We start from the raw sequence: 24,853 nt of genomic DNA, 5'->3' as shown, positions 1-24,853 counted from the left end.
ATAACAATAATCAATTAATCTATATCAAATTATTCCTATCTTGGGAAATTAGTGCAACTAAAACTAAATATGTGTTGCAGACAGTTCTTGTAAAAGTAATTTATGCTGTAATATGTTAATGTGACGATAGGGCGAGCTGAAGTTAACAGTTACTTCAATACCAGCATCATTGAGCGAGACAGCAGCTCTGCTTCTCCTCAAACTGCAAAATGTTTGAACGACTGCAGAAGTGAGTCTGTGGGATGTCAGTGATGGGTCAGCCAAACGTCAGCCAAACGTCAGAGAAACGTCAGCGATTGCCATATGAAGTGTTGGTAATTTCATGGTTGTGTTCAGTTGATCTCAATGAGGAAATTATTTTTATGTAGTTGATCTTAGCACACATATCCCAGCTTGCTAAGCCACAGTGGAAACTAACCTGCAGTGGGAATGAAACCTACAAACCGTCTCAGCGACACATTATTCCTAATACTTGACTTTTATTGCATGTGAAACTACTATTTGATCCAATAAGTTTAATATATATAACTGAAAAAACCCCGTCTGTTTACATGGTGTCTGTGTCATGCTTCTGCGTTCATTACAAAGCTACTGTAGATCAAGGTGAAACAGCTTTGTGTATTTTACCAGTGTGTTTGCTCTCTGTGTGTGCTTTGCGGTGACTGATCCTATCTGCATCCACACAAAAGTAATAAAAAGTAATAAAGAAGGTTTTTGGTGTAAATGCCTGCTTGTAACTCACTCCCAGCACAAGAATTCACCTTGCGTGTGTTATTTGTTGTTGTTGTTGTTGTTGTTTTTGTTTTCACTCCCATCACATTCCAATCTCTATTCATGTCAGCGGTGGGAGTTCGATGTGAATATATTACAGGCCTCCTTTCCCTCGAAGTCTGTGTAAAGCAGTAGTAGTGGCTGTGCAGATGATGTGATAGTCTGCTAGTGTGTGTCTCTGTCCGACTTTGGCTGTGTACCAAAAAAATGATTCCTGGTCTGTATATTCTCAAAACTGTGCTCGTCCACTGTATCTAAGCAATAGCACATAATATTGATGAGTGTGTTTCTTCAGATGGATATTGACGCATATGGAGATTCACACCAAATGAAGTGAACTTCTTTTATTTAGAATTTAACATCCAGGAAACTTGTAAAAACAGTGTGTTTCTGTGCACAGATTTGCTTTTCATATAAAAAAAACATCAAAGGTTGGCTGGAGTAAAGCTGGTGCTCGCCCAATCAACCATCTTGCCCTTTCACATGTACAAGTGCCCATGGGCAAAAAAACAAAGTCTGAATTCCTCTAATGGAAGTTGACCACTTTTCATAGCAACCATCATCATTTATATATGGGTGAGAGCAGGAATCAGTTAATATTTATGCTCATGAAAAGTGTGAATGTGCCAGACAAGTGGGGTCCATTCATTCATTAATAGTACAGGTGATACCAGACTGAAACGTACTGTATATGTGAAAAAAAAAAAAGGCTAACCAAATTAGAAAGCATTTTGACTGTGCTGTAGTCGACCAGCATCATCTCGCAGTCTGGTGGTAAACAACCAGCATCGGGGCCAGTTATGGCAGCTGTTGAGTGCTTTGTCCTTTTTTTCTTCGAAGGCGCCTGCCCTGCATGTTTTAGTTCTCTCCCTGCTTCAGCATCCCTGAATCTAATGGTGATGTCATCACCAAGGTTGTGAAAAAGCCCAATGACGAGCCCCTCATTGCAATCAGGTGTGCTGCAACTGGAAGGAGCTAGAAAATGCAGGACAGGTACCCGTGAGGACCAGGGTTGGAGACCCCTGGGTTAGAGTAATTATACATATATGATAAGTTAGGCAGCTTGCCAAGTCGACCTGCATTACACAAACTTTTTCACTCAATAGTCTGATGTTTTACATGTGCATGAGGATGTTAGAGTTCTGCACACATCCTTGTGTTTTCCCTCACATAACTAAAGGTACCTCCCTGTGTTTGTGCCTCTGTATGCTGGTGCTGTGTCACAATGTTTTCGGTAATAAGAGTGTCTGATGTGCTGGTTTCCCGTTGTAACTTCCCCCCGTAGTTTCCATGTTTTGTACCAGCCGGTGAGTCTCCTAATATGTCTTTGAATCACAGGAACAACGAGAATACATGCAATGATGTCAGTCTAAATAAAAGTAGGTCTTGAATCCAATGTGTAACTCACTGACTCATATTATTGAGTAAGGTTTAAACTAAATTAATTATAAGCTATTTGGATGTTTATTCCTGTGGAGTTTCTTAGAAGGACAATTCTGTCATCGTGGCCCCATGGGACAACAACCACCAGGCAACAATGACTGCATGGCGGTGTCATGGTGAGCCCCCTTATTGGAATAGAACTTGTTTCTGTCTGGATGTTTTCATGTTCTGTCAATGTTTACATATGTTTTGCTCTGGAACTACTTCTTCTTACAATCCAAAGTTATGCCAAGTTTGTATTCATGGTTAACTAAATAAATGATTGTGTGCCTTTCTGGCTAAATGTGGTGGACTCCGGACTTGATCCCACTATATTGAACTCTGCCTTTGGCCCAGATGCATCTTGGGTTGTCTGCAGCTATTCATGGAATTAAACTGAATCATTTTGGTAAAGAAAATGGATAACGAATACAAGTAACCAACCAACCAACCAGTGGCATGCATAATATTCAAATATCAGGTTTGGTGGATGGAAGCAAGGAAAAGTTGGTTGGGATGACAACTTTTTTGACCATTACACAGAAGCTCAAATCAAAAGACTGATTATCTTGTGCAATTGTACAAGTAGAGTCGTTAAAGTCCAATTCTTCTTTCACATAAACTCACATTTCTACTTCAGTAGAAATAGATATATTAGAGTAAAAAGAAATTCTAGTTGAATATTGGTTGGACATGGTGGTTCACTCACTTCAGTAAATGTAAGAAAGTACTTCTTCCAAGATAAGTACAAAAAGGAAAAGGTGGATATACATCATAAATCAGAAAACTTCATTATCATTGCCATAAAAAACAGCAAAACTTGGTCGGTTGCAATCAGACTACTTGGAGCAGCAGATAAATAAGATAAAGATCAAATTTAGTATAACAATTGTATAAAAAGTAATACTAGATAAATAAAACAAATGTACAGAGAACAATTGCACTGTCCCCAGCTGAATAAAGTTTATGGAGAAGAATGTACAGATGTTTGTGTTCAAAGGTAAATGTAAATCAGTCGTGGAAAATGTACTCAAATGAAGTACAGACATGAAACAATCTAGTAGTACAGTTACAAAGTATTTGTACGTTGTTACTTCCTGCTTCTCCTTAGCTACGTCACCTCTCGGGTATAAGGTCTTGCTGCTTGGGAATGACAACCTGCTTGGCAACATTCAACACTGTCATTGATTCACATTCAGGTTTTGTTGTTGCAAAGTGTTTCTGGGTGATGTGATTGTGTCTCCGCTGAACAGTGATACAACCAGAGTAATACTGCAAACATTAGGTCATGGTCAGCGAGACGGGTGTGTGTGTGTTTGTGTGTAAAGTTGCAGGAAAAGTGGAAACGTGAGAGAACGTGTACTCCTGGGAATCATTCCCATGAACCCCACCCCCCCCAACCATCAACCATATCAGTGTATTCCTGTTGATAATTTGAAACTTGGTGTCTGGTGTCATCTAATCATGCTCTTCCTCTTTTTACAGCCGTCACTACCTCAGTAATTCACCTCACACTGCAAGTCACTTCCCAAAAGCTCGGCCCATTTGTGTGTTCACAAGCACACAGCAGATGCATCCAGTTCCTGATTTTGAGTGGGAGAGGTTCATAACTGCACCACGTTTCGTTGCTGTAGCAGCATCATTTGTTTATGTAAGACTGTAATTTCTGTATTTCCCGTCCACCGCTTTCTCAAGTTGATAAATGTGAAAATGGGAAAGCTGGTGGTTAATATGGAGCAGGATGAGGAGGGTGTGAGGTGGATATCAGTCTGTGTAAGTGAAAGAAGTAGTAAAAGAAAAAGATACATTGTTTTAAACGCTATGCTGATGTCTTTTACATATATACGGTGAACAAAAAGGGGACGCAAGACAGTTGTATGGTGGTTAACATTACACAATCAGAATGGGTGACGTTAGCATGTTCTCTATGTGAGTGTGTAAGTTTAGCTTGGTCACAGTCCAAATACATGTTTTTTTGTGGTTTTTTTGGTTGTTGAGAAATTTTCTGTCTGCGTTTGCCCTGTGATGCTCAGGCAATCTGTCTTAAGCTTACCCTGAAAAGTTCTCCATGACCCCAAGTGGAACAAAATAGATTGAGAAAATGAATAGATGGATGTCACGAACGGATTCCAAAACCTCCTTGAAAGAAGTTTGCAGTCCTGGATCTAATTAACACCTCACAGAGGAGACGTGTCTACCAGCGATTGGCTTCACTGTTATGTTTTGGTGAATTAGAGGCCGTGTTTGGGTCTTCAAGAAAAAACTAAACAAAACAAAACTTTGGAAAATCAATTGTAAACTATTTGAATTTATTTCATAGAAGGACATGTGTTTTCTATTTTTATCCCTCCTCTACTCTTCTCTCCATTTCCATGATGCTTATTTTCATAAAAAAGAATTCTGCTGGTCTCTGCACTGCTAGTGTCACTATGGTATGTATTCTTGGGAGGGCGGCCAGAGCTAAACACACATATGCCATATCCATTCCTTTCCTTTTAATAACCAAAGTCACCACACACACACACACACACACACACACACACACACACACACACACACACACACACACACACACACACACACACACACACACACACACACACACACACACACACACACACACACACACACACACACACACACACACACACACACACACCTTGCTAACCACTCCATTTTCAGCCCACCTGTTTAAACACAGCAGTGTGTATATGTGCATATGTGTGCGAGCGCCACCTCACAAAGGGGTCTATTGTCCACAGGGCAACGGTGTGTGTGCTGTGTCATGAACTGGCCCGGCAGCCACAAGTCCACTGCTGATTTTAGCTTCAAACTAAAACATGAGAATGAAAATAAAATGGCCACTGGTGAGAGGGAGCTGAGCTACAGTATGGCTTCTTAAGCACTGTGGCTTTGGTTGGTGCACGAGAGCAAAAATCCATTTCTTGGAAGCACTAAAATGGGGATTAATAAGAAGCATGAGGATGCTGTTCAAATAAATAATCAAGAAAGACCATGCTGCGAGAAAGGCAGTGGTAAAGCATTTATCTAAAGAACTGGTGTTTGAGTCCTGAGTGACAGTTTGACATTTATGCTTTATGTGTGTTTGTTTTTGCGATATAAAGTCTATGATGGGCAACACTTCATTGGAGAGAAAAAAGTTTGCCCTCCTGAGTATACGTAATCAAAAATCAAATATGTGAGCACATATTCAGTGTCGCAGGTAGTTTTTTCTCCTATCTGTGAAAGTGAAAAGAAGACTCACATGACTTGTGACTTGCGTCAGAAGATGGTTTAAACTAACAGACAAAACATCCCGTTTTACTATTTTCTTTATACCAGGGCTGGAGCACATTCTGTCCACCATCAACTCACTTTGGTCAGAGTTGAATGCCAGATTTCTTCATGTTTTTCAAATAATAAGATATGATTAGAAAGTTATAGCAGTTGAGATCTAAAGGACAGTTAGCTGAACACTGCTAAAGAGTTTCCTAATGAAAAGTACATACAGCTACATATTTATTATTTATTTACAGGTCTTTTAGTTGGTGATAAAACTGATAAAATTGAACACTGTCCAGTTGGAATTCAAACTCAGGATCCTGAGACCATGTCTAAAGCGTTATTTGTCCTTTCACACAGAAAGCTGCTTTTGTTCTCATCTGCCTGTCACACGTGTTGTCAATAAACACGCTAACACAGCGCTAATTTATATTCATATTGTCAGGAGAGGAGGACATGAAAACAGGAAGTGTGAAGTCTAAAAGGAGAAGCGCACACACTGGTGTGATCAAGAACAGGAAATGTGCCGCCAGCACGTATGGGCCGGCCTCTTGTGAAAGATTGGCTTTAATAAGCCGAACAGATGTGAAACTGCGAGGGGACTTTTTCTTCTGTCCAACAGCATGATGTAACAGATCAGACCTGCTATACAGTCCCTTAAAACGTTGACAGTAAAGCATCCAACGAATGTGATATGGGCCTTCAAGTGGCTGTCAGATGAAGGTTTCCGAAAGTGGGGATAAGGCATTCGATGGCCTGATATGAGTTAATATATAAACTAATATACACAATAAACTATCGTTTGCATTTTCAATTTAGGAGGCTGTAAAGTGAGATATAAAAGCTCATTTCCCGACTAAGACACTGACAGCAACCATGTCACGCTAAAGTCAAGAATATGATGAAATCTTATCTTGATCTCAGGTTCACAGCAAGTGCGGCAAGGAAAGGCTTTCATGTTTAAAAAAAAAAATTACAAAAAATCAGCCCCAGCAAACCTCCAGTGCCAGCAAAAAGTTTGCAGCATCAGCAAACTTTTTTTTTACTGGCATTGATGATTCGCACAAGAGAATCTTCCCTGCTGGTGCAATAAAACACAGTCCACACGAAGCGCTTTTAAAAGCTATTGAAATCAGATGAGTTTAAAATGCTTTTATTGGCTGTTTCATGGAATAACTGTGACGTTTATCAAAGCTTTCAACACTTTAGAACACATGCCTCTAAAAAGACTAAATGATACAGTCTGAATTGAATATACCACATTAACAGACATTTTTTTTCAGTACATGCTCAAAACTTGTAGATTGATAGAAGAGCTCTGCTTTGTAAAACACATAGCTTGACAAATGGCTGCCATGGTTTTTTTCTGAGATTCTAATTCAGCACCACAGACTATGGTTGATGCTTCCCCTTTTAAGATCAGTATGTTAGCAACACATAGAGAATCACTTCTTGTTCCGTAAAATAGGAACGTCAGAACATTGAGTTCAGCACATATGGTGTGGAAGTAATGACACACAAATAACAATGAAATTAAGCTGTATTTTTCTTTCATGATGGTTTGAGTCTTTTGATCTGCAGTATTGTCACCAATTAATTATTTCTTTATAAAGAATTGATTGGTGACAATACTTGAAACAATACTTGAAATAGTCCTATTTCAACATAATATTTTCATGTTCGCCAATGAAACTTGGGCAACCAACATAGTTGGCTGAGAAGGTTATGTATTTATTTATTCCTTTTCTTGTATGTATGTATGTATGTATGTATTTTTTCCCTTCACAAAAGCGACTCTCCCAAACTACATAAATTTTTCAGGGATCATTTATCATCACCCAAGTACGAATCGATTAGATTTCAGGACGTTACTGGTTAACCGTGTCCAAATGAATCCCCCAAACCTGTGAAAAAATGTCTAATACAAAGCGGATGAGAGAGGCACCTCATGGAGATCAGAAGAGATCAGCGCCTGTTGCCATGGAGACGCTCCCTGCTTAGTGTTTCACAGAGTGATATTGCTACCTGACTGTTTACAAAAAAACGTATGTGGCAACATTGTTGTTTACACGGGGTCTATTACTCTGGGTAGTTTATTGAACAGTAATTTGTACTTGTACGCCAGCATTTTTCATTACTTGTAAGTACAATAGAAGCAACATAATTGTACTGGGTATACATTTTAAGTACACATCTTACCCCACTGAGAATCAAACCAAGATGTTGAGTGTGTCGAATAAAATAACATTTAAAACAAACCAACAACAATGTTTTGGGACATCACTTTTACGAAAAAGACAGTTACAATTACTGAAGTTTCAATAAGCGTGTTTCTTTTGGAGCTGCTGTCTTTCCATGTCCTATTTATTGTTGGCTGTTCACTTTAGCATGGGGAAGCTTTGACACCCCTGCTGTTGTCTGCATGATGACATTTTTTCTTATCTGTTTTGTTGCTGCTTTTGACTGTCATTCTTTTATTGATCAGTTCCTTTCAGGAAGCGGTGCTATGCTAACTTATGCATGGCATCCCAGAAGTATATCCACAACCAATCATTACTGAAGCATTCAAATACAGCAAAATGAAGTCCATAACTTCAGCTGAACTTAACTGGTGAGTCAATCAATAGGTCGATCCACATAGAGCTGACAGCTCAGCTACTGTGTCCCTGTTAATTCTCCCAAACTAAAAGAGCCAATCTAAAGTAACATTAGTTGGTTTTCCAAGCAATTAATTATCTTTATTTCTCCTGTAACTAGAAAAGTACCTCAAATACTTTTCACAGAAGTAACTTAGATAAGAACACATTTTCTTTTATTTTCTTAACACAGGTTTTAATCAAGTTCAGTTCAGGAAATGTAACAGTAGCCATAGGTTATGACACTGAATCTCAAAGCTTTTTGTCTGGTTGACCTTATTTCAGTGCTTATAAGAAAGGAAATACTAGTTTTTAATGTATGAGACATTTCAGGCAAAGTCTTGAATATCCAGAAATAAAACATAAACAATATTGTAGTGATACTGTAAGACGCCTGACTGGAGTTTTAATACATGAGGCTCATTAAAAGCAGTTTCTGAGAAGAGGAAGCCGAGCACAAAGCACAATGTAGTGAATTCTCCAAGTGTACCTTTCGTGCCTAATCAGGCCTGCCGGTGAAAGTAAAAGCTGACAGAGGAAGAGTGCAGTGAAAGAAAAGGGGAAGTGGCCACAAGGGCTCCAAAGGGGGAATTCAGGGAATTTTTCTGCCTTCTCCCTTGCAGAGTTTACCAATCCTCACCCGTTCTTCTTCCTCCTCCACCTCCTCCTCCTCCTCCTCCTCCTCCCCCTCTGTCTCCTCCCCTGTTCTCTGTGTTTGCGTCACAGGAGTTAAGAAGGAGGAAAGGAGGACAGGAGGAGGAGCGGACCGTGTGGCCTGCTGCTAAGGAATGTGGCAGAGAGAGAGAGAACATGGCTATAAAAGGATAGTACTTCCCCTCTGCCGCTGTGATGTCACTATTCAAATATTTCCTTCCCCCTCCAAGTCTGACTTACTGACGTTGCTATTTCTTCTGATTTCCCTGGATCCTTTCAGCGCCCCCCTCTTGCTAAATAAGCATGCAGGTTGCCATGAGGAGGGACGGTTGTTTTGCACATGGACAGATTAATTCAAGTGCATGGCAGGTCATGGCCCATATATTTTGTCTATGATGTTTATCAAACTCTCACATCCTCCACTACTCTCTGCTTTGTGGCTAATGACATCTGAATGCATAATTTAAACATTAAAATTGCATTGTGTTGCTATAAATCATCCGCTGACACTCTTGTTTGCAATGAAAAAGACAAGTTTTGTTTTTCATTTTCATTTTTTGCCTGCAATGATATGTTATAGCAAGGTAAATAGACTGCAATAACAGTCTTTGGGTATTTTCAAGCAGCATTTATTGACAGTGACATTTGAGAATAATAGGAATTATTACAGAATGTATAATCAGGGGGCAAATCCAGATAATTTTGGGGGGTGGACAGGGGGTACCAAGAGTTTAACTAAACATAACTATGAAGGCTATCTATGAAATCTTTTTTTAAAGTTGAAATAAACTTTACAGTTCTGTGTATGTATTTCTTCAGTTGCTATTGTTTTTCACTGCTTCAGCACTTTACATTGTCCATCCATCCACACAATCACATTTATCTATTCACCCACACTCATTGACCAGCTATGACAGCCACCATGTCTGACATGGTCAGGCCTCCGTCTGTCCAGTCTGATCCCCCATGAAGTCTCTGTCCGTCTCCTGATTGTCTTTGTGTGTGTGTTAATTGATTCTGGTTGTCTTGGTGTGTGGTTGTCTTCCCTCTGTTGTGCCTATTACCCTCACGTGGTTCATGTGTATTTCTTAAACTCCTATCTCCTCATGTTTCACATCCATCTAGTTTGCCTGGTGCACCCACATCCAGCAATTCCTCGTGTTCCTCTTGTTTGCTCTTATTTTAGACCAAAGCCTGTTTTTAGATTTGCTCTCTCCCAGCCCTCTCGATACCTTTGTCTTTGGTCCATTAGTATATAAGCCTTCTGTTTTTTTGTTTTTTTTTCTCAGTCTGCTTTTGGGTCCACCATGTTCCTGACAGGCCATGAGACATGAGCGGATAGGGGTTAAAGTAGAAAGAAACACAGCATTTTACACTAAATGATGATCCTGAATCACCAGTAGGTGTGCCAGAACACGTGTGTGGTTGTCTGTCTCACTATGTTTTGCATGGGATGGACTGGTAACCTGTCCAAGAGGTATCCTGGCTTCATCCACTAATTACCGGGATAACTTACCACAGCCCATGACCCCGAGCTGGAGAAGGCAGCACAGAAGATGGACGTGTGTCACTTTGGTTCTACTGTTCTCTTCGGCATGTGATTGCTTAATGCAGTTAGTGAGTTTGTCAACAGACACCTGAGCAGTGTGAGCAGTGTGAAAAAAAAGCAATACTTATGAAGTAGGCAATTATCACATCATGCAAAATTTACACCAGTTTCTGCAAAATTTAAAATACAATCAGTCCAATCCTGCTTGTCCTGTTCAATTCTCTCTTTGCTTTGATTTGAATTTTTTGTTTTTTGTAAAACAAGAACAGATGGTCCTGTTGCACAATCTCTGACATCACTTTAAACGTTTGACAAATCGGGGGGCACACAGGCCGACCAACAGACAGCGAGTGGTATTCTCAAGAAGAAATACAGACATATTTTCCTGAGTGTGAGCAATTCAACTGAAAGTAAAGTAAACTGTACGTAGAAGATTTTTCTGGTTTTCAGATTTGAAATTGATCCAATTTTTTGGCATCCCACTGCAGAACACTATGTCCTATTTCTCCTTCATGTGTCTTGACCCTCCCTTCATCCCATCACACGTGACACTGACTCATTGCAGTGACTCAACAAAGCTTTACTCTTGCAAATGTTCATATCATGTTGAACGACAGAGGGCGGTAACACAGTGGTGCGGTGAGTTAATCAACACAAGAAGATGAATAAAAGTTTCGACCTTGAGAATCAACGTCTGGTCTCTGTAGATGTTACAGCTGTGCTGCCGAGACCGTTTATGTGTGAATGTGATTTGCAGCTCCTCCAGTGCTGTTGTGCAATAGGGTCACTGCTCTTTCCGTAGTAAAATTCCAGGAAAGACTTAAATTGAAAAGAAGTGTTTTTGGGAGTACAGAGTTCAAGTTCAAATGAGCATTTTAAAGTGCATCAACCTTTTGAATTTTATTCTTTCCTCGAAAAACAAAAAATACGTTTCATTGACCTAAATGATAACAGAGATGTTGCATAAGGAATTCCGTCATTCCACTGATGATTGACGAAGGCCCGGGGCTGAAACTGATTTGCCCTACCATTATGTTTAACCCACAGGTTGTGACAGAAAGAGGACAGGAGCTGTTGTCAGGTGCCGAGAGCAAATCGGGGTTCAAATCTGACTGGAGCATGCACACACATGTGAACACATTTAACAGGTAGGAATGTTTCCTATCTGATTTTGGTTGCCGGTTGCCTCAGGCTGACACAGTCCAACCCTACCAGCACAACTGGCAGCAAAGATGAAAACCAACTTCTAACAGAAAGACTTCCTCCCTGTTATAAACTAAAACGCTTCACATTATAGAACTCAAGCGTCTGAAGTTTCACCCAGAGGAGAGGTTTTCCAACGCCGACTGAAGTGTTTAAAGGATTTAGATATACACACCCTAATGTATGCCTTTAGAATTGAGTGCTGCCATCTGCTTTCCTACTCCAATCTGCTTGGTGAGTGAGAATGCCTGTTCTGACCTCTGAGACTGTTGCTTCACTGTCTACGGATAAGAGTATCTCTCTCTCTCTCTCCTACCTTTAGACTGTTTGATTTTCTTTGCTGTCAGAAGAGGTTTGAACTCTGTGTCTCCACTTTGCATGTTTAAATGTATTTGAAGCTCAAGCTGTTACCTAAGATTCAGATTTAGAAAAAAGTTATGATAAAGTTATGATAAGCTGCTAATGCATTATATCAGTGGGCAGACCCCACAAAGGCAGTACGTGTGTAAAAACGATAAATTAACTTTATTTATATAGCACATTTTAACACCTAATCAATCACTTTCCTGAATTTGGTCTGACAAGGACACACTCATACACACCAATGGCCACCATGCAAAGCACTTCCACACCAATGTCTCGCCCAAGGACACTTGGACTGATGGACATCATGTGAGTGCGGGGGGATCAAACTGTTAACCGTCAGATTGGAAGGCAATCCACTCCACACACTGAACCAGAGATGTCTGTTTGCACATACATGTGCTGTGTGATTAGGGCTCAAGATAAGGTGACATGGGTAAGGAGACTTTTGAAGGCAGCGGCTTTCTGGTTAATCGTTAACGGTTCTACAGAAGGACATGATAATGTGGAGGCTGTGATAAAAGAGACTGGCTGAACTCAGGTAGTTCATGTGTAATATGTAGACATTTCAGATAATGATCATATTACATTTGAAAAGTGGAGACACAGAGCAGCTTGTCTGCGAAACCACAGCAAACAGAAGCAGGGACTCACTGCTTCCCCATTGGACGCTTGACCAGCAACGTGAGCTGCATTTAAACACTCACCATATTCTGCTCCTACTTGGTATTATCAGTACAGAATAAATATTTAAATTTACTTACTAGATTTTCATATATCTTCATCCAAATGTATATGAATAAAACTTTGCTTGTTGAGTTTTCACGTACCAGTTGTGCACTTTGGTGAACTTTAACCAGTCTGATCTTATGAAACAGGCTGGGATGTTAATGTTTGTGAGCACAGGCTGATGACTTCTCTTTGGCCTTGCAGCTTACACTTGTGGTCATTGTTCATCACTATGGCAACACATCCTGTCATTGGCTGAAAGAGGAACAAGGCTTAAAGGCACATTGCACGGCCGTCACCAGAGCTGTGATAGACTGGAACAACAACAAAAATCACTTATAATTGAAGTCAGAGATTTTAGATTCTGATTGATCAACCAAATATAAGTGACATTTAAATTAATTAAATATTGGCAGAGATATATTAGTGACATGCAAAGCAATAATGCATACACTTTTGCTGAGCATTCACAACAGTGACCTCAATGGCCACAAGTGGTTGTCACACGTCTTAACTTCAGCAACAGACTCACAGAGGATGTTGATGGATGACTACTACTTAACAGAAACAAACAAGACCTAGATTCTGTTGTTGTGAATCTAGGTCTTGGGTGTGTTGTGATGCAGGTTGGCAACCGCCCCACCTTGAATCTAATCGCGTTCAAACAAATGTTATTATTCTTGGGTGATGTCAGCCATTGTGCAAAAGTTGCCAAACATCATTGTTTTATGAAAAGAAAAAAATAACCTAAACCAGTTAGGTGAGCAGGAAGTGTAGGGCTAAACATTTTATAGACCTTTACTGTAAAAACGAAATAAATATCACACTAAGTGATACATGACAAAGCTCAATTGTATTGTTAATTTTTTGCATATTTAAGATGGACAGTCTGCACTGAAGAAGCAGATGTTGAAGCAAAAAAACACATCCTACTGAATAATAATGTTGAGAGTTAAGGCCTCTTTACAAAGTTGCGTTTCTTCAATGTTCTAACAAAAGCAATATAAAGAAGTAAATATGACAAAGACCAAGAAGTTGATGATTGGACCTTCAGAGAAAAATCAGTGGCAACCTTTTTTTTCTGGAACAACGGACTTGATGAAATTACCCAAAAATCAGATATACTGAATATGTTTAAAATGTTAATTAATTTATAACTACAAATAAAGCCATTTTCTAAAGTCATGCGTTAGACTGTAAGGGGTGATGCAAATATTCTTCTAGAAAAAAGGGGTTTTGGCATAAAGTCTGAGCTGAGTATCCTGACATTTTTGTGTGGCAAATCCAGATGCCTTGACTGACATTTCAAGAGGTATGACTAAACAACAAAACTGCAAGAAAGATTTGTCCTTGCTTTTCAATGTTGTAATATCCAAATGCAGCGCATGGAGAATGCCACTGTTGTTAAACGTAACTATTACAAATTGAACTTTATCTCCCAGCTTTCCACAAAGGCCTTTTTGTTTCTTTTTGTTTTCCAGTCACTGTGGGTTTCCACTGTAACAGGTTTTTTCTTTTGTTTAGGTCTTTTTTTTTTTTTATCTTTTCCTTTTCCAGGTTGCAGAACTGCCACATAGTTCACAGCTGCTGAAATGTGGCTGTGTGAACGAGTTGTGCAACATGAGATCACATGAGATCACACTGGGAGTATAAAGTGGGAATTGCAACAGGGTTGTTTCATGCACTTCTGCTTAACTTGTAAAAGTTGCTTTACGTAAGCTCAAGAGTATCCATCATTCAGAATCATTCTCGACAACTAAACTATCCTCATCCTGCCTATGCGTGATTTTCCGTGGAATTTCTGAAATATAACAATGTGGATGTTTAGTTGTTCTGTGAATCACACAAGGGTTTGTTAATACAAAAGCTAGAAACTAAACACTGATATTTAGTCAAAGTCGGTCAGATGTGGGGCTCCACAGTGGTGTGGTAGGCTACAACCTTAGACAATAAATAAGTCCAGTTTAAAAGCAGTAATTGCTTCATTAAACAATTTTCAAGATTTTCTGTTATGAAGTATGACAGGCCTACATGTGTGAGTCTAACTACCAAATATACCAAACTGTACCCTGGAGACAACAGAATCATGGGCATTAACTAATGTCAGTATATATTTGGACTAATGTGTGACTAAAAGAGCTTAAGTCGATCACTTTAACAGATAATTCATCCCAAAATGGCTTTATATTTGGTCCATACTTGGGAAGCCAGACTGTGACAGAATATGACATTTTGTCAATCAGTTTTCTGGTTATTGTTTCTGTTCATTATCGGATTTCCATAATGTTTCAAATGTCTGTTTTTTTTTACACTGATCAACACTGATGTATTATAATAATTTATAATGATGTCAATTGCATGCCTGATTAAGAAAAAGCAGCATGGTGGCATGTAGACATGAAGTGATCTTGGCAGAGCAGTGTATACAAAACAAAGACACTGTATGCTACAAAACACAGTCACAGGACAGATGGTCAAGGTTTCGCATAGAACAGGTTAGTCCTTATCCATTAAGCCAATCAAACAGAAAAAATGTCATATCCTATTAGTTCCCAACCCTTTGATTATTTCCCTCTCGGCAGCTTTTTCACAGGGTACAAAGTTAATACATGTATCTAGTTTCAAGTGAAACCCAGTAATGATACAACCGTCCCAACAATATATATGGACAAGTGGTCCAGCACAGTAAGACATGGCAAATACTCTTGGTTCAAAGCAAGAATATCCCTGGTTTTAATCTGGGCTTTTTGGGGTTAATTGGTGAAACTAAGTTGCTACGAAGTGTTTGCCATGTGACAGACTGGTGACCTGTTTTAAAGTGCAAATTGCCTTTGCCTGTAATCAGCTGGGATTGGCTACAGTATCTTGAAATCCTACATTAGATGAGGGAGACTGGATGATAGACTCTATGGAATGGTTTCAGATTCATAAAGTATCATAAAGTACAAATTGCTAATTCATACACATTTGTTTCCACAGCCAATGATTTTACAGACACTGAACATCTTTTAAATATGTAATAAAGACCATCTATCTGACAGAAATGGTACTTGTTGGACTACTGGGTCCCATATAAAATGCATCATTATACATTAAATGGAAAGTAGGTGAACATGCTGAGAAACCTGGCAAATAAACAAGACAACATTTCGACTCTTGCAGTGCAGAGCAGCCACTTTTATTTGTCAAAGTAGCAAAGCCACTTCTGTGTTGCTGTGCTCTTCTTATAGAAGCTTAAGTTAATGTCTTGAGACACACAATGACAACTGGAAAACTATTGGGAACCTCTTGGATTTCATGTACAATCCATAAACTGTGCAACTCATGTGGTGGATAGTGAGAATAAAAAAGTCAAGAGAACGAATAGCTTACAATCATTTCTTTATTCAGAAATTTATTTTGTCCCTTTAAGGTAATTAAAAATATAAGATTCTCTTTTTTACTGCTTTTTTTTTTTTAAACTCACATTGTTATTTCACAGAGCTTGAAATATTCTTCCATAAATAAAGTACAAAATACATTTGCTTCTTTTTTCTTTAAACACAAATAAATATCATAATAAATATATTAGTTTAAGTTAAACAACACAAGGCAACCAATAACCAAAAGGAAATACTGCGGTGTTCCCTGAACCAGGCTGTCGAACGAATGGGGGAATAAAAGACGGCGTGCATTTTACAAAACCAGCAAATCTAAGCGAATGATTGGCGTATGCAAATCCCGTCAAGTGTTTTCGGATACAGATGTTCAGGTGAAAACTTTAGCGATCTGCACACTTTGATCTTGTGAAATTCGGCAACTTATATTTGCATGCACCCCAGGTCTTAGGAAAACGTTGTTACACACATACAACCACACGTCCAACTATTCAGACTCACTCCACAAGCATAAAAACACTCATTCATAACACAGAGCAAAGTGAAGTGTGAAGCTTTGGCTGAATGCTACCGGGAGATTTGACAGCTTCTCCCATCTGAATTAGCTGTAAAGTGCATATCACAGACTCATGTCAGGTCTCATTGATTAAGGCTACTGAATCAAACATACTGTTTGTGGCACACATAATTGATGGCCCATAAGGCAGGCAGAAATCTTTAAGGCACAGAGAAATTGATTATCACTCAAGATAAGCCAATTTTGATCAGCTACAAACCAGGATATGAACTGGTGACGTTGCTACCTGCGGATGAGTTCATTCTTATAGCAGACCACATACAATTGCCCAATAGGCTACACATTATCTGTATGTATAAAAAAATAAAATGTGATAACATTTGGCTACTAAAACGATCACAGAATGTGTCGTTTGTCTATGATGAGTTTTACGAAGATAAATTAAGAACTTTAAGTGTTATTGTAGCAATGTGTTGACTTGTTCTGGTTCCGAAGGAAAGTCCAGAGTTCTTAAAAGTGTCACTTCCATTTAGTCAGACAGGGACAGACGCTCAAACACCGTGAGCCTCTTGGTGGCTGAACCGTCGAATGTTGGGGACTCACTTCCGCTGGAGCCACTGCTGCTGCTGCTGTAGCTGTCCTCCAGGGAGTCCTCGGAGGAAAAACGCTGGAGCCCAGTAGGCCTGCTGAATCCCCCGTGGGCTCCCGGGCCAGGAAACAGCATGCCGCTGTCCTGATACTGCCCGTCTTCCATGCTGGTTATAACTCTGCTGTTGTTGCTGTTAAAGTTTTTTCCATGGCCACACACGCAGCGGGAAGTCTTTGGCTCCAAGATGACAGGAATGTTGTGGATGTCTCCGGTGCTGGCGCGTGTCTGATGGTTGCCAAACTGAAAGGCAGCTGCCTCCCGCTGCATGGTGTCTCCAAACACCGGAGACAGGAGGTCAGCAGGAGGTGGAGAGACTGAGGGAGCGCGGCTGAACCCCAGGTTGGGATCGTTGAAGGATGAAGGGAATGATGGAGGAGATGAGCTGCGCGAAGACCCAAGGAACCCAGCAAAGCTGACACTCTGGCGGAGCTGGTGGCGTGGGTTGTGCCCACTGGTTGTTGAGGAGTTAGGCTGGCACTGGAATTTGGAAGACGCCAGTGTACCACCACTGATTTTCTCCTCGTGGATGAAGTGGCAACGTGAGCCGTAGGGGCAGTAGCCAAAGTTGTAGAAGGTTCTGCAGGGCTCAGTCTTATACTTGGGGTGTCGGAACAGTCCTCGCAATTCTGCCTCGCCATGAGCAAACTGGCATTTGCTGCCATACTTGCAGCTGCCAGTCTCCTGGAATCCACGGCACAGTTCAGTTTTGTAACGGTTAGACGACAGCATCGGCGGGACCTGGGCCGGAAGAGTAGACGAGGGAGGGAAGCCCGGCGGGGGAGCAACGGTCGTAGCAGGGCTTGAAGGAAACACATCCAGATTCTTCAGCTGCCGAATGGAAGAGAGGAGGCTGCTGCTCGACTCGGTCAGACTCATGGATCGATCAGGCCGGAAAGGAAGCTGTTTTTGTTTGGAGACCGGGGCCTGGCTCCAGATGTTGGATGGCCAGAGAGAGCTGCCATTTTCATCTTCGTCAACATGCTCGGTTACCAGGTTGAGGCCCAGAGATTCAGGAGGGGAGGGAGGAGTGAAGAAGGAGGCTGACCGGTTCAGCCGACTCTGCCCTGGGACTTTGAGCTGTGACTGTTGTGGAAGCAAGGCATCATTGAGGGCCAAGTTCAGAAAGTTCTGTAAGGAAAGATTAACATTATTATTATTGTGCTGAATACAAAACAGCACATTTAAAGAGTTACTGCCTTTATGCAACTAAACAACTTTTTTTTTTTTATTTAAAAAATGGCTTTCTTTGCATAGAAAAAGAAGCATAAAGCAATGTAATGACATTGAATTTGCCATTATATGTAGTCGCGTGATGAAAATGTGGATAATTGTTGTTTGACTTCTATTTCTGGCACCAGAAAAATGGAAGTGAAGAAACAAACAACTCAGCCCTTTCTCCCTCGTCTAATTATGTCTTCAACGTGAAGGAACTCTCTGCTATTCAAGTCGGCTCAAAAGGAGTTCACAGTCAAGTCAAAGTTTCACAGAGGAATGAAATGAGCCCAAATAGGATCGTAAACCAACTTCCCAACTCCAACTTCATGAAGCACTGGTGCTTGCTCATTTCAAAGGAAAGGCCAAGAACATAAAGAAACAAAACAGTGAATTTTGACTCACCTTCGTGAAGAGGTCGTCAAGCATTTCGGACATGCTGTTAAGCCTTTGGCCACAAGAGGAACAATCAACTCTGAACCACGGTTGTCTGTTGGATACCTGTGTCCAGACTAAGATTCCAGTGTGTGCTGGCTGTTGCCTTTATCCCCCTCAAGCCACTCCCAGCGGCTCTGGGTGGAGTTTCCAGTTGCTATGTTCCCGCAAGACCCTCCCTCTGCCTCAAGTTTCATGGTGAGCTCAGAGGTGGGCGGGTAGTAAAACAACAACAACATTTAAAAAAAGAGAGAGAGAGAGAGAGAGAGAGAGAGAGAGAGCGAGAGAGAGAGAGAGAAAGAGAGAGAGAGAGAGAGAGAGAGAGAGAGAGAGAGAGAGAGAGAGAGAGAGAGAAGACAAAAAAAAATCTGTGTATTTTTAGCTTGCTGTGTGAAATGTTTTAGTTTTATGGCCATGGAAAAGCAAAGTGCCCTATTTACCCGCCCTGAATCTGGACCTTGAGTAGTTTACACATGATCACTCATGTTTGGTTTGTGCTCACTGCTGTGATGGACTAGAATTTTGTGATGATAAATCAGTTGGGTCCATGTGGTTTTCTTTTAAGAGTTGTGTACAATCCCCTTTCTTTCTGAGACCATCAAGAAAAGCAGTGCTTCTGTTCAAAAACACGTAAACATGTGTACGGGAACATAATCATGTGTTTTGGTATATACATCCCTATGACTAATGTTTTCAGGAAGAGCCTTAAAGCGTAATGTCCCTGATCATATACCGTATAGTTTCTGAGTGATTTTACCCACAGAGTAGTGATGATAAATCACTGCGTGTTGCTCATTACCAGAACACATACAGCTACTCCCCCTGTATCCTTTCGTTTCACTTGTGATTACAAAACACAGGCCAGAGCACACAGAGTTCAGAATCCAGCAGAACACAGTCATGTATTGTATTGATCACTAAAATCCACAAACCTTTAGCTTGACGTCAGATTAACAAACCTATTGGAGACAGTTCCTATCCTTCTCTGTAGAAAATATGAGCCTCGCAGTGGTGGAGTGGTTAGGGCTTTTGCCTCAGCAAGAATCACCCCAGGTAAAGGCTTTAGTGGCTTTTATGTTTGGGGTTTGCATGTTCTATCTGTGACTTTTCCCCGCTTTCTTACACATATTTTTTTAAACAGCTGTTTCATATTGCAATGCAATTCTTCATAAATTCATGAAACAACACTTCCAGTCACATGTTGTAACACGATTGACATCGCTGTTTTCATGGAAGATTCCTAACTTGTAACTTTATGGCCTACAACGGAAACAAGACTGTCGCTCTTCAAATGCCACAACTTCAAAAGCAAAGCTGTTATTGCCAGACGCATACTGTCGCTTTTTTTATTCATTGGTTTCCATGGTGAGCAATGCAACACTTTCTTTTTAGTTTCCCTTCTCATACGAACTCAGGGGTGTGTGTGTGTGTGTGTGTGTGTGTGTGTTTACATGACCTTTTGCTGTTTTGCACAGTACATTCATTATGGATTATGATCATAACTGCAAAGAAAAATGTTTCTGATGCAACTTATTTGCATGAACCTGTTTTGTATTGAATCATCAATACACCGATCACATGTTCATATATGTGACTTAACTAAAACAGCCAGAAAAATACAAAACCCAAATCCCAGGATGAAAGTATTATTTAATGGATGATCTTAGCATATCTTCCAACTTCACATCTTTTCACATATTGTTTTTTAACCGCTGTGCTGATATCAGCTAATTGAGGCCTCCCATTACTTTTAATCTGCTGCTGCATGCGTCACATACACATGAGTCATATTCAATCCTGGCAATGACAGCTCATGTGTTATGATAGTTATTGTGAAAATGTTGAAAGCTCTCAGAATTACTAGAGCGGTAACACGTGACAGCTGTGAGTATCAAGTGTGAGCCAGAAGAGAAAACAAAAGCCAACGAAACTGCCACACCACTGATTCAGTAAAATATAATGAAGTTGGCAGATTCAACAAAATAAAGATGTCAGGCCACAAGGTCACTGCTTTTCCATGCAGACTGGTAATGTTTGCAAAAGTAAAGGCTCTAAAACATAACACTGCTGCATTCAACAAAAGATTATGGAATAAAAGTGGACAATTGAGGTGAAAGAGACGTAAAATTAAGCATAATTAAAGGTCCTTACTTCTGCTTCATGAAACAATGACATGTACGATAACCATAAGGTTTCACTACAATTTACAGACACAGCATGTGGATGTTTTTCAAAATCTCCCTGTAGTTTCAGAGGTTGATGCTTATATTATATCCCTCAAAGAGAAGATGTGTCCATTATCAGGTCATTTTGAAGTGATCAAGACATTTCAGATATCAGCCTTGTATGTACACAATTTGACATGTAATTTCTGAAAATATAAATATGTTAGTAATTTTATAGAGCGCTATGAAGCTACATTTGTCCTATAAATCATTGAATCAGGATTTATACTGTGTGAACTGTGAAATTCTTTTTTAATGTTAAAGTGCCTTGAGATGACTGCATTGTACTCGATGAAAGTACATCAAGTACATCAAGTTTTCTCGCAATAACCTTTAATTAAACAAGATGTGTTACATTTAAAATTAAATTCATTGCCAGCAAAAGGACAGGATTTTTGTCAGTGAATATATTTTTTCATGACATTTCTCTGAAAAGCAGATTTGATTTGTCTGAAAGTGCAAGCATTTGCATCCACATGAATGTGAATATGTGTAATGTGTTACTCCACCCCTGCTGAATATTTTCTCAATAATGTGAGATGGTGTCAGTGAAAAGTGCATGTGCCACTCGGACAACACCCAGACCTCGCCCGCAGTGAAACGGACAGGACGACAGGCTTACCAAAGGCCAACAGGCCTCTCATGTTTAACTATTAATAACTGCAGCTGGATATAAATAAGGAATCTAAATATACACCTGACGGCATTAGGGCTTCATGAACTGAGCCACTGTGATGGAAAAAGTCTTTCCTGCTTTGATCCGCCTCTTTCTCATCGGGCGGGCAAGTAAGCTGGCGGCTACACGGTCCAGGGAAGCAAACATGGCTCAGCTTTCAGACCCTTACTATACGTACTGGATCTCTCCGTGTTTGCATGATAGCGTGGTTACGCTTCTGTTTGTGCTAAGTGTCTTACACACACAGAAGTTTTAAAGGACATTCCTGTTAATGATAGCTTCCAGGCAGTTCTGTGTATGTGTGCGTGCATGCGCGCGGGCGCGTGTGTGTTTTCTTGGTGACTCAGCAAGCCACTACTCAATACTTTCCCACTTGTTTTTTTTTTTTTTTTAACTGGCATGCCAACGTATGCTGTGAATGGTGTTATAACATGTTGGGACATGATGGTATAATAAATGTGTCATCTATCTCACAAGAGTTTACGTATGTAGGTCCTGGCCGGGACAGTGGGAAAATTTGTAATATGAGCAATGGAGGCAAGAAGCCACAAGTCTGAATGAAAGAAAACAGAAACAACACAAGAAATGGAACATGTTTGAGCCCCTGTGCTTATAGACGCATCTATTGTATTGTACAATTAAATAAAAGCATTACAACATATATTCTGTCTTTACATGCAGAAATGCAGCACTGAAAATACTCAAGAGACTGTATACTTCAATACATAATACTGTTTCATCGCTTCAATTGTACTCCAACAAATTAAAGTACTATTCTTGAGATCTACTCAGGTAAATATACAAAGTACTTCTCCGCTACTCAAAGTATAATTTACCATATTCATCACAGTTAATTGGTTTGCTAATAATGTTATTCAGTTTATTTCCTTAAGAAACAAAAAAGTAATACAAATTAAACCATAGTAAACGCGTGTAGTTAAAAAGCAATACAATTTCCCTGCTAAATTAATACAGTTAGTGGTTACAGAAAATATTTACCGACTTATTCACATTGTGGGACCACACAGTAGTGATTTAATTTTCAGGGTTGGCAAGTATATTACATGTAAATTGTAAGAAGTCCTCAATATACCACCTATTTATAGTAATGTGAGTATTTGTAACCATCCCTACAGGTGCTTTTTGGCTGAATGTTGAACCTTCTAATGTTTACCTCATTATCCTTTTTAACAGCTTTATGCATCCACAGGCAATGAAAGAACAACTCATTAATATGGTTGAATGTCGTTAATATGAAAGGTCTGGGAAGTCTTTCCATGAAGGCTGATGTAGTTTTGATCTAAAGCTGATTCTGTCATTCAGTTTTTTACAGTGTAAATTTAAATAATGCGAACTAAGGGTTTTACCCTCCAATTCTTTGTTGTTCTGTGTTATTTTTATTTCAAATGTTTCTTAATTATTCCGCTTTAATGTATGATGCACATGGTGCTATTAAAACTAATGTACCTTTCATTTGATCTCTTAGTTTTTGCCTTTTCTGTGTATTGGGGGTTATTTAAAGGGCCCGAGAAACTGGATGGATCAATGGATCATTAACTCAGACAGTGTTTACTGTAATCAATCAGCTCTGCTTTTACAATGAACGGCGTCAGGAGACCAGATCAGACCAGATCAAAAAAACAAATTGTATTACCAGTTGTAATAATTACTCTAATAATAACTTTAAAGCAATTTTTCTTTTATTCTTGTCTTGTATTTACTGTTTTCTGCTCCTTATTTGTGTGGCTTTTACTTGTTCTCTGACAAGTCCCTTTTAATTGCATTAACCTGCATAAAACATGCAAATAAAACTTTATTTACTTTAAACCTCTATTTAATTAGTAACGTATGTGCTTTAAACTCAATGTGAACTGATTATAGTCTGAGAGTGAATGCATTTCTGATTAATTTAAAGAATATTTACAAATATGGACAATAGATGTTTTGTTGTCTTGTACACATGGCCTACATAAAAAAAAAAAAAAGAGGCTGAAATGAAACTAATGTGTTTTCTTCCTGCGTGTTCCTTTCTAAGAAGACACATTGCCCCACCAGGAAGAAAACTGAAGGGAACTTTTCAGGAGTTTGAGTCATCAGTGATGGCCGTAAACTGCACAGTCATCCTTGTGCCTTTCTCGGTGACAGGCAGGTGAGCTCAACATACAAGGCGACAGGGTTTCCTTTCTGTTGAAACTAAATTGAATCTCCTGTTGCGCCTGATAAGCAAAAGCACTTCTTGAGCGCCTGAGTATATATTTTTCATGTGTTTTCAACTCAAACAAATTAAGATTTCTTTCACCCCTGTGATCCCGGTCCAATTTCCCCTAAAGCCCCTGACGAGTACAGTGTGGAAGGTCCGTAATAAGTGATAGTTTGCAAATATTTAACCGTCTCTGTCCTCCATAACACTGCTATGGTGACATGCCAAACATTGCACACCTAAATGGGCACAGGTTCAGCGGTCACTTAGCAACAGCGGCGGAGCAGGTTTGCAAAGCCAACACGGCTGCCACAGAAATATGATGAGCGCGAGCGGCTCATGACTCCGAATTTAATGGGTGATTCATCAGGTAAAAAAAGAGATGGAGGGACAGTTGTTGGGAGGAAGAGGAGAAGTAGGAGCACGCAAAGGGAGGAGAGAAAGTGAGTCAGTGGTTGTAGTTGGCAGCCTGTGTTGACATTATGATCTGGGAAAGTACCTGCCTCTCCAGACATATGGCAGGGACACGGTGTCTCTGACTTTATCTTATAGACGTAGCAGATAAGTGTGCTCCTACGTAGGGATAATACCACAACGAATATGGACTTTGGAAGTCACGCACTGAACACACTGTGCCACAATGCACTGCGAACGTGTAATACGCCTCAGAAAAACTACTGCTGCTTTGACGAGCACTTAAAATGCTTTCAGAGCTGCTTTTTGTTTCACTTAAAGCTACATATGCATTTTGTGTTGCATCATCTGAAGCTGCTGGCATTCATTTGACTGTCAAAGCTCTTATTTAATTCACCTTATACAAGTGGTGACAAGGTCACATTTCAGAAAGGTTTCAGAACAATCGTGAATTATAACTCAACTGTTTTCAGAAAAAGAATATCAATATAATGATAAAGCAGGCAAGTTTAGCTCCCGTTAAAGTGTTTTAACTTAAA

The 24,853-nt window shown here is 39.9% G+C and overlaps 1 protein-coding gene across 1 annotated transcript; it reads right to left on the bottom strand.

Annotated features, from left to right (window-relative positions):
• Positions 1–15,973: 15,973 nt before the first annotated feature.
• LOC308135265 (mRNA decay activator protein ZFP36) lies at positions 15,974–18,867 on the bottom strand. The gene is made up of 2 exons (XM_080503165.1): positions 18,770–18,867; positions 15,974–18,280 (listed from the first exon to the last, which is right to left on the bottom strand). Exons 1-2 carry the CDS (start codon positions 18,800–18,802, stop codon positions 17,033–17,035), a joined length of 1,281 nt encoding a protein of 426 aa, XP_080359291.1. The 5' UTR covers positions 18,803–18,867; the 3' UTR covers positions 15,974–17,032.
• Positions 18,868–24,853: the final 5,986 nt, after the last annotated feature.

The sequence above is a fragment of the Blennius ocellaris genome, assembly GCF_963422515.1.
Source record: "Blennius ocellaris genome assembly, chromosome: 2".
Classification (NCBI taxonomy): domain Eukaryota; kingdom Metazoa; phylum Chordata; class Actinopteri; order Blenniiformes; family Blenniidae; genus Blennius; species Blennius ocellaris.
Note: the sequence above shows the minus strand (reverse complement) of the source record. Positions and strands in the feature narration are given on the sequence as shown.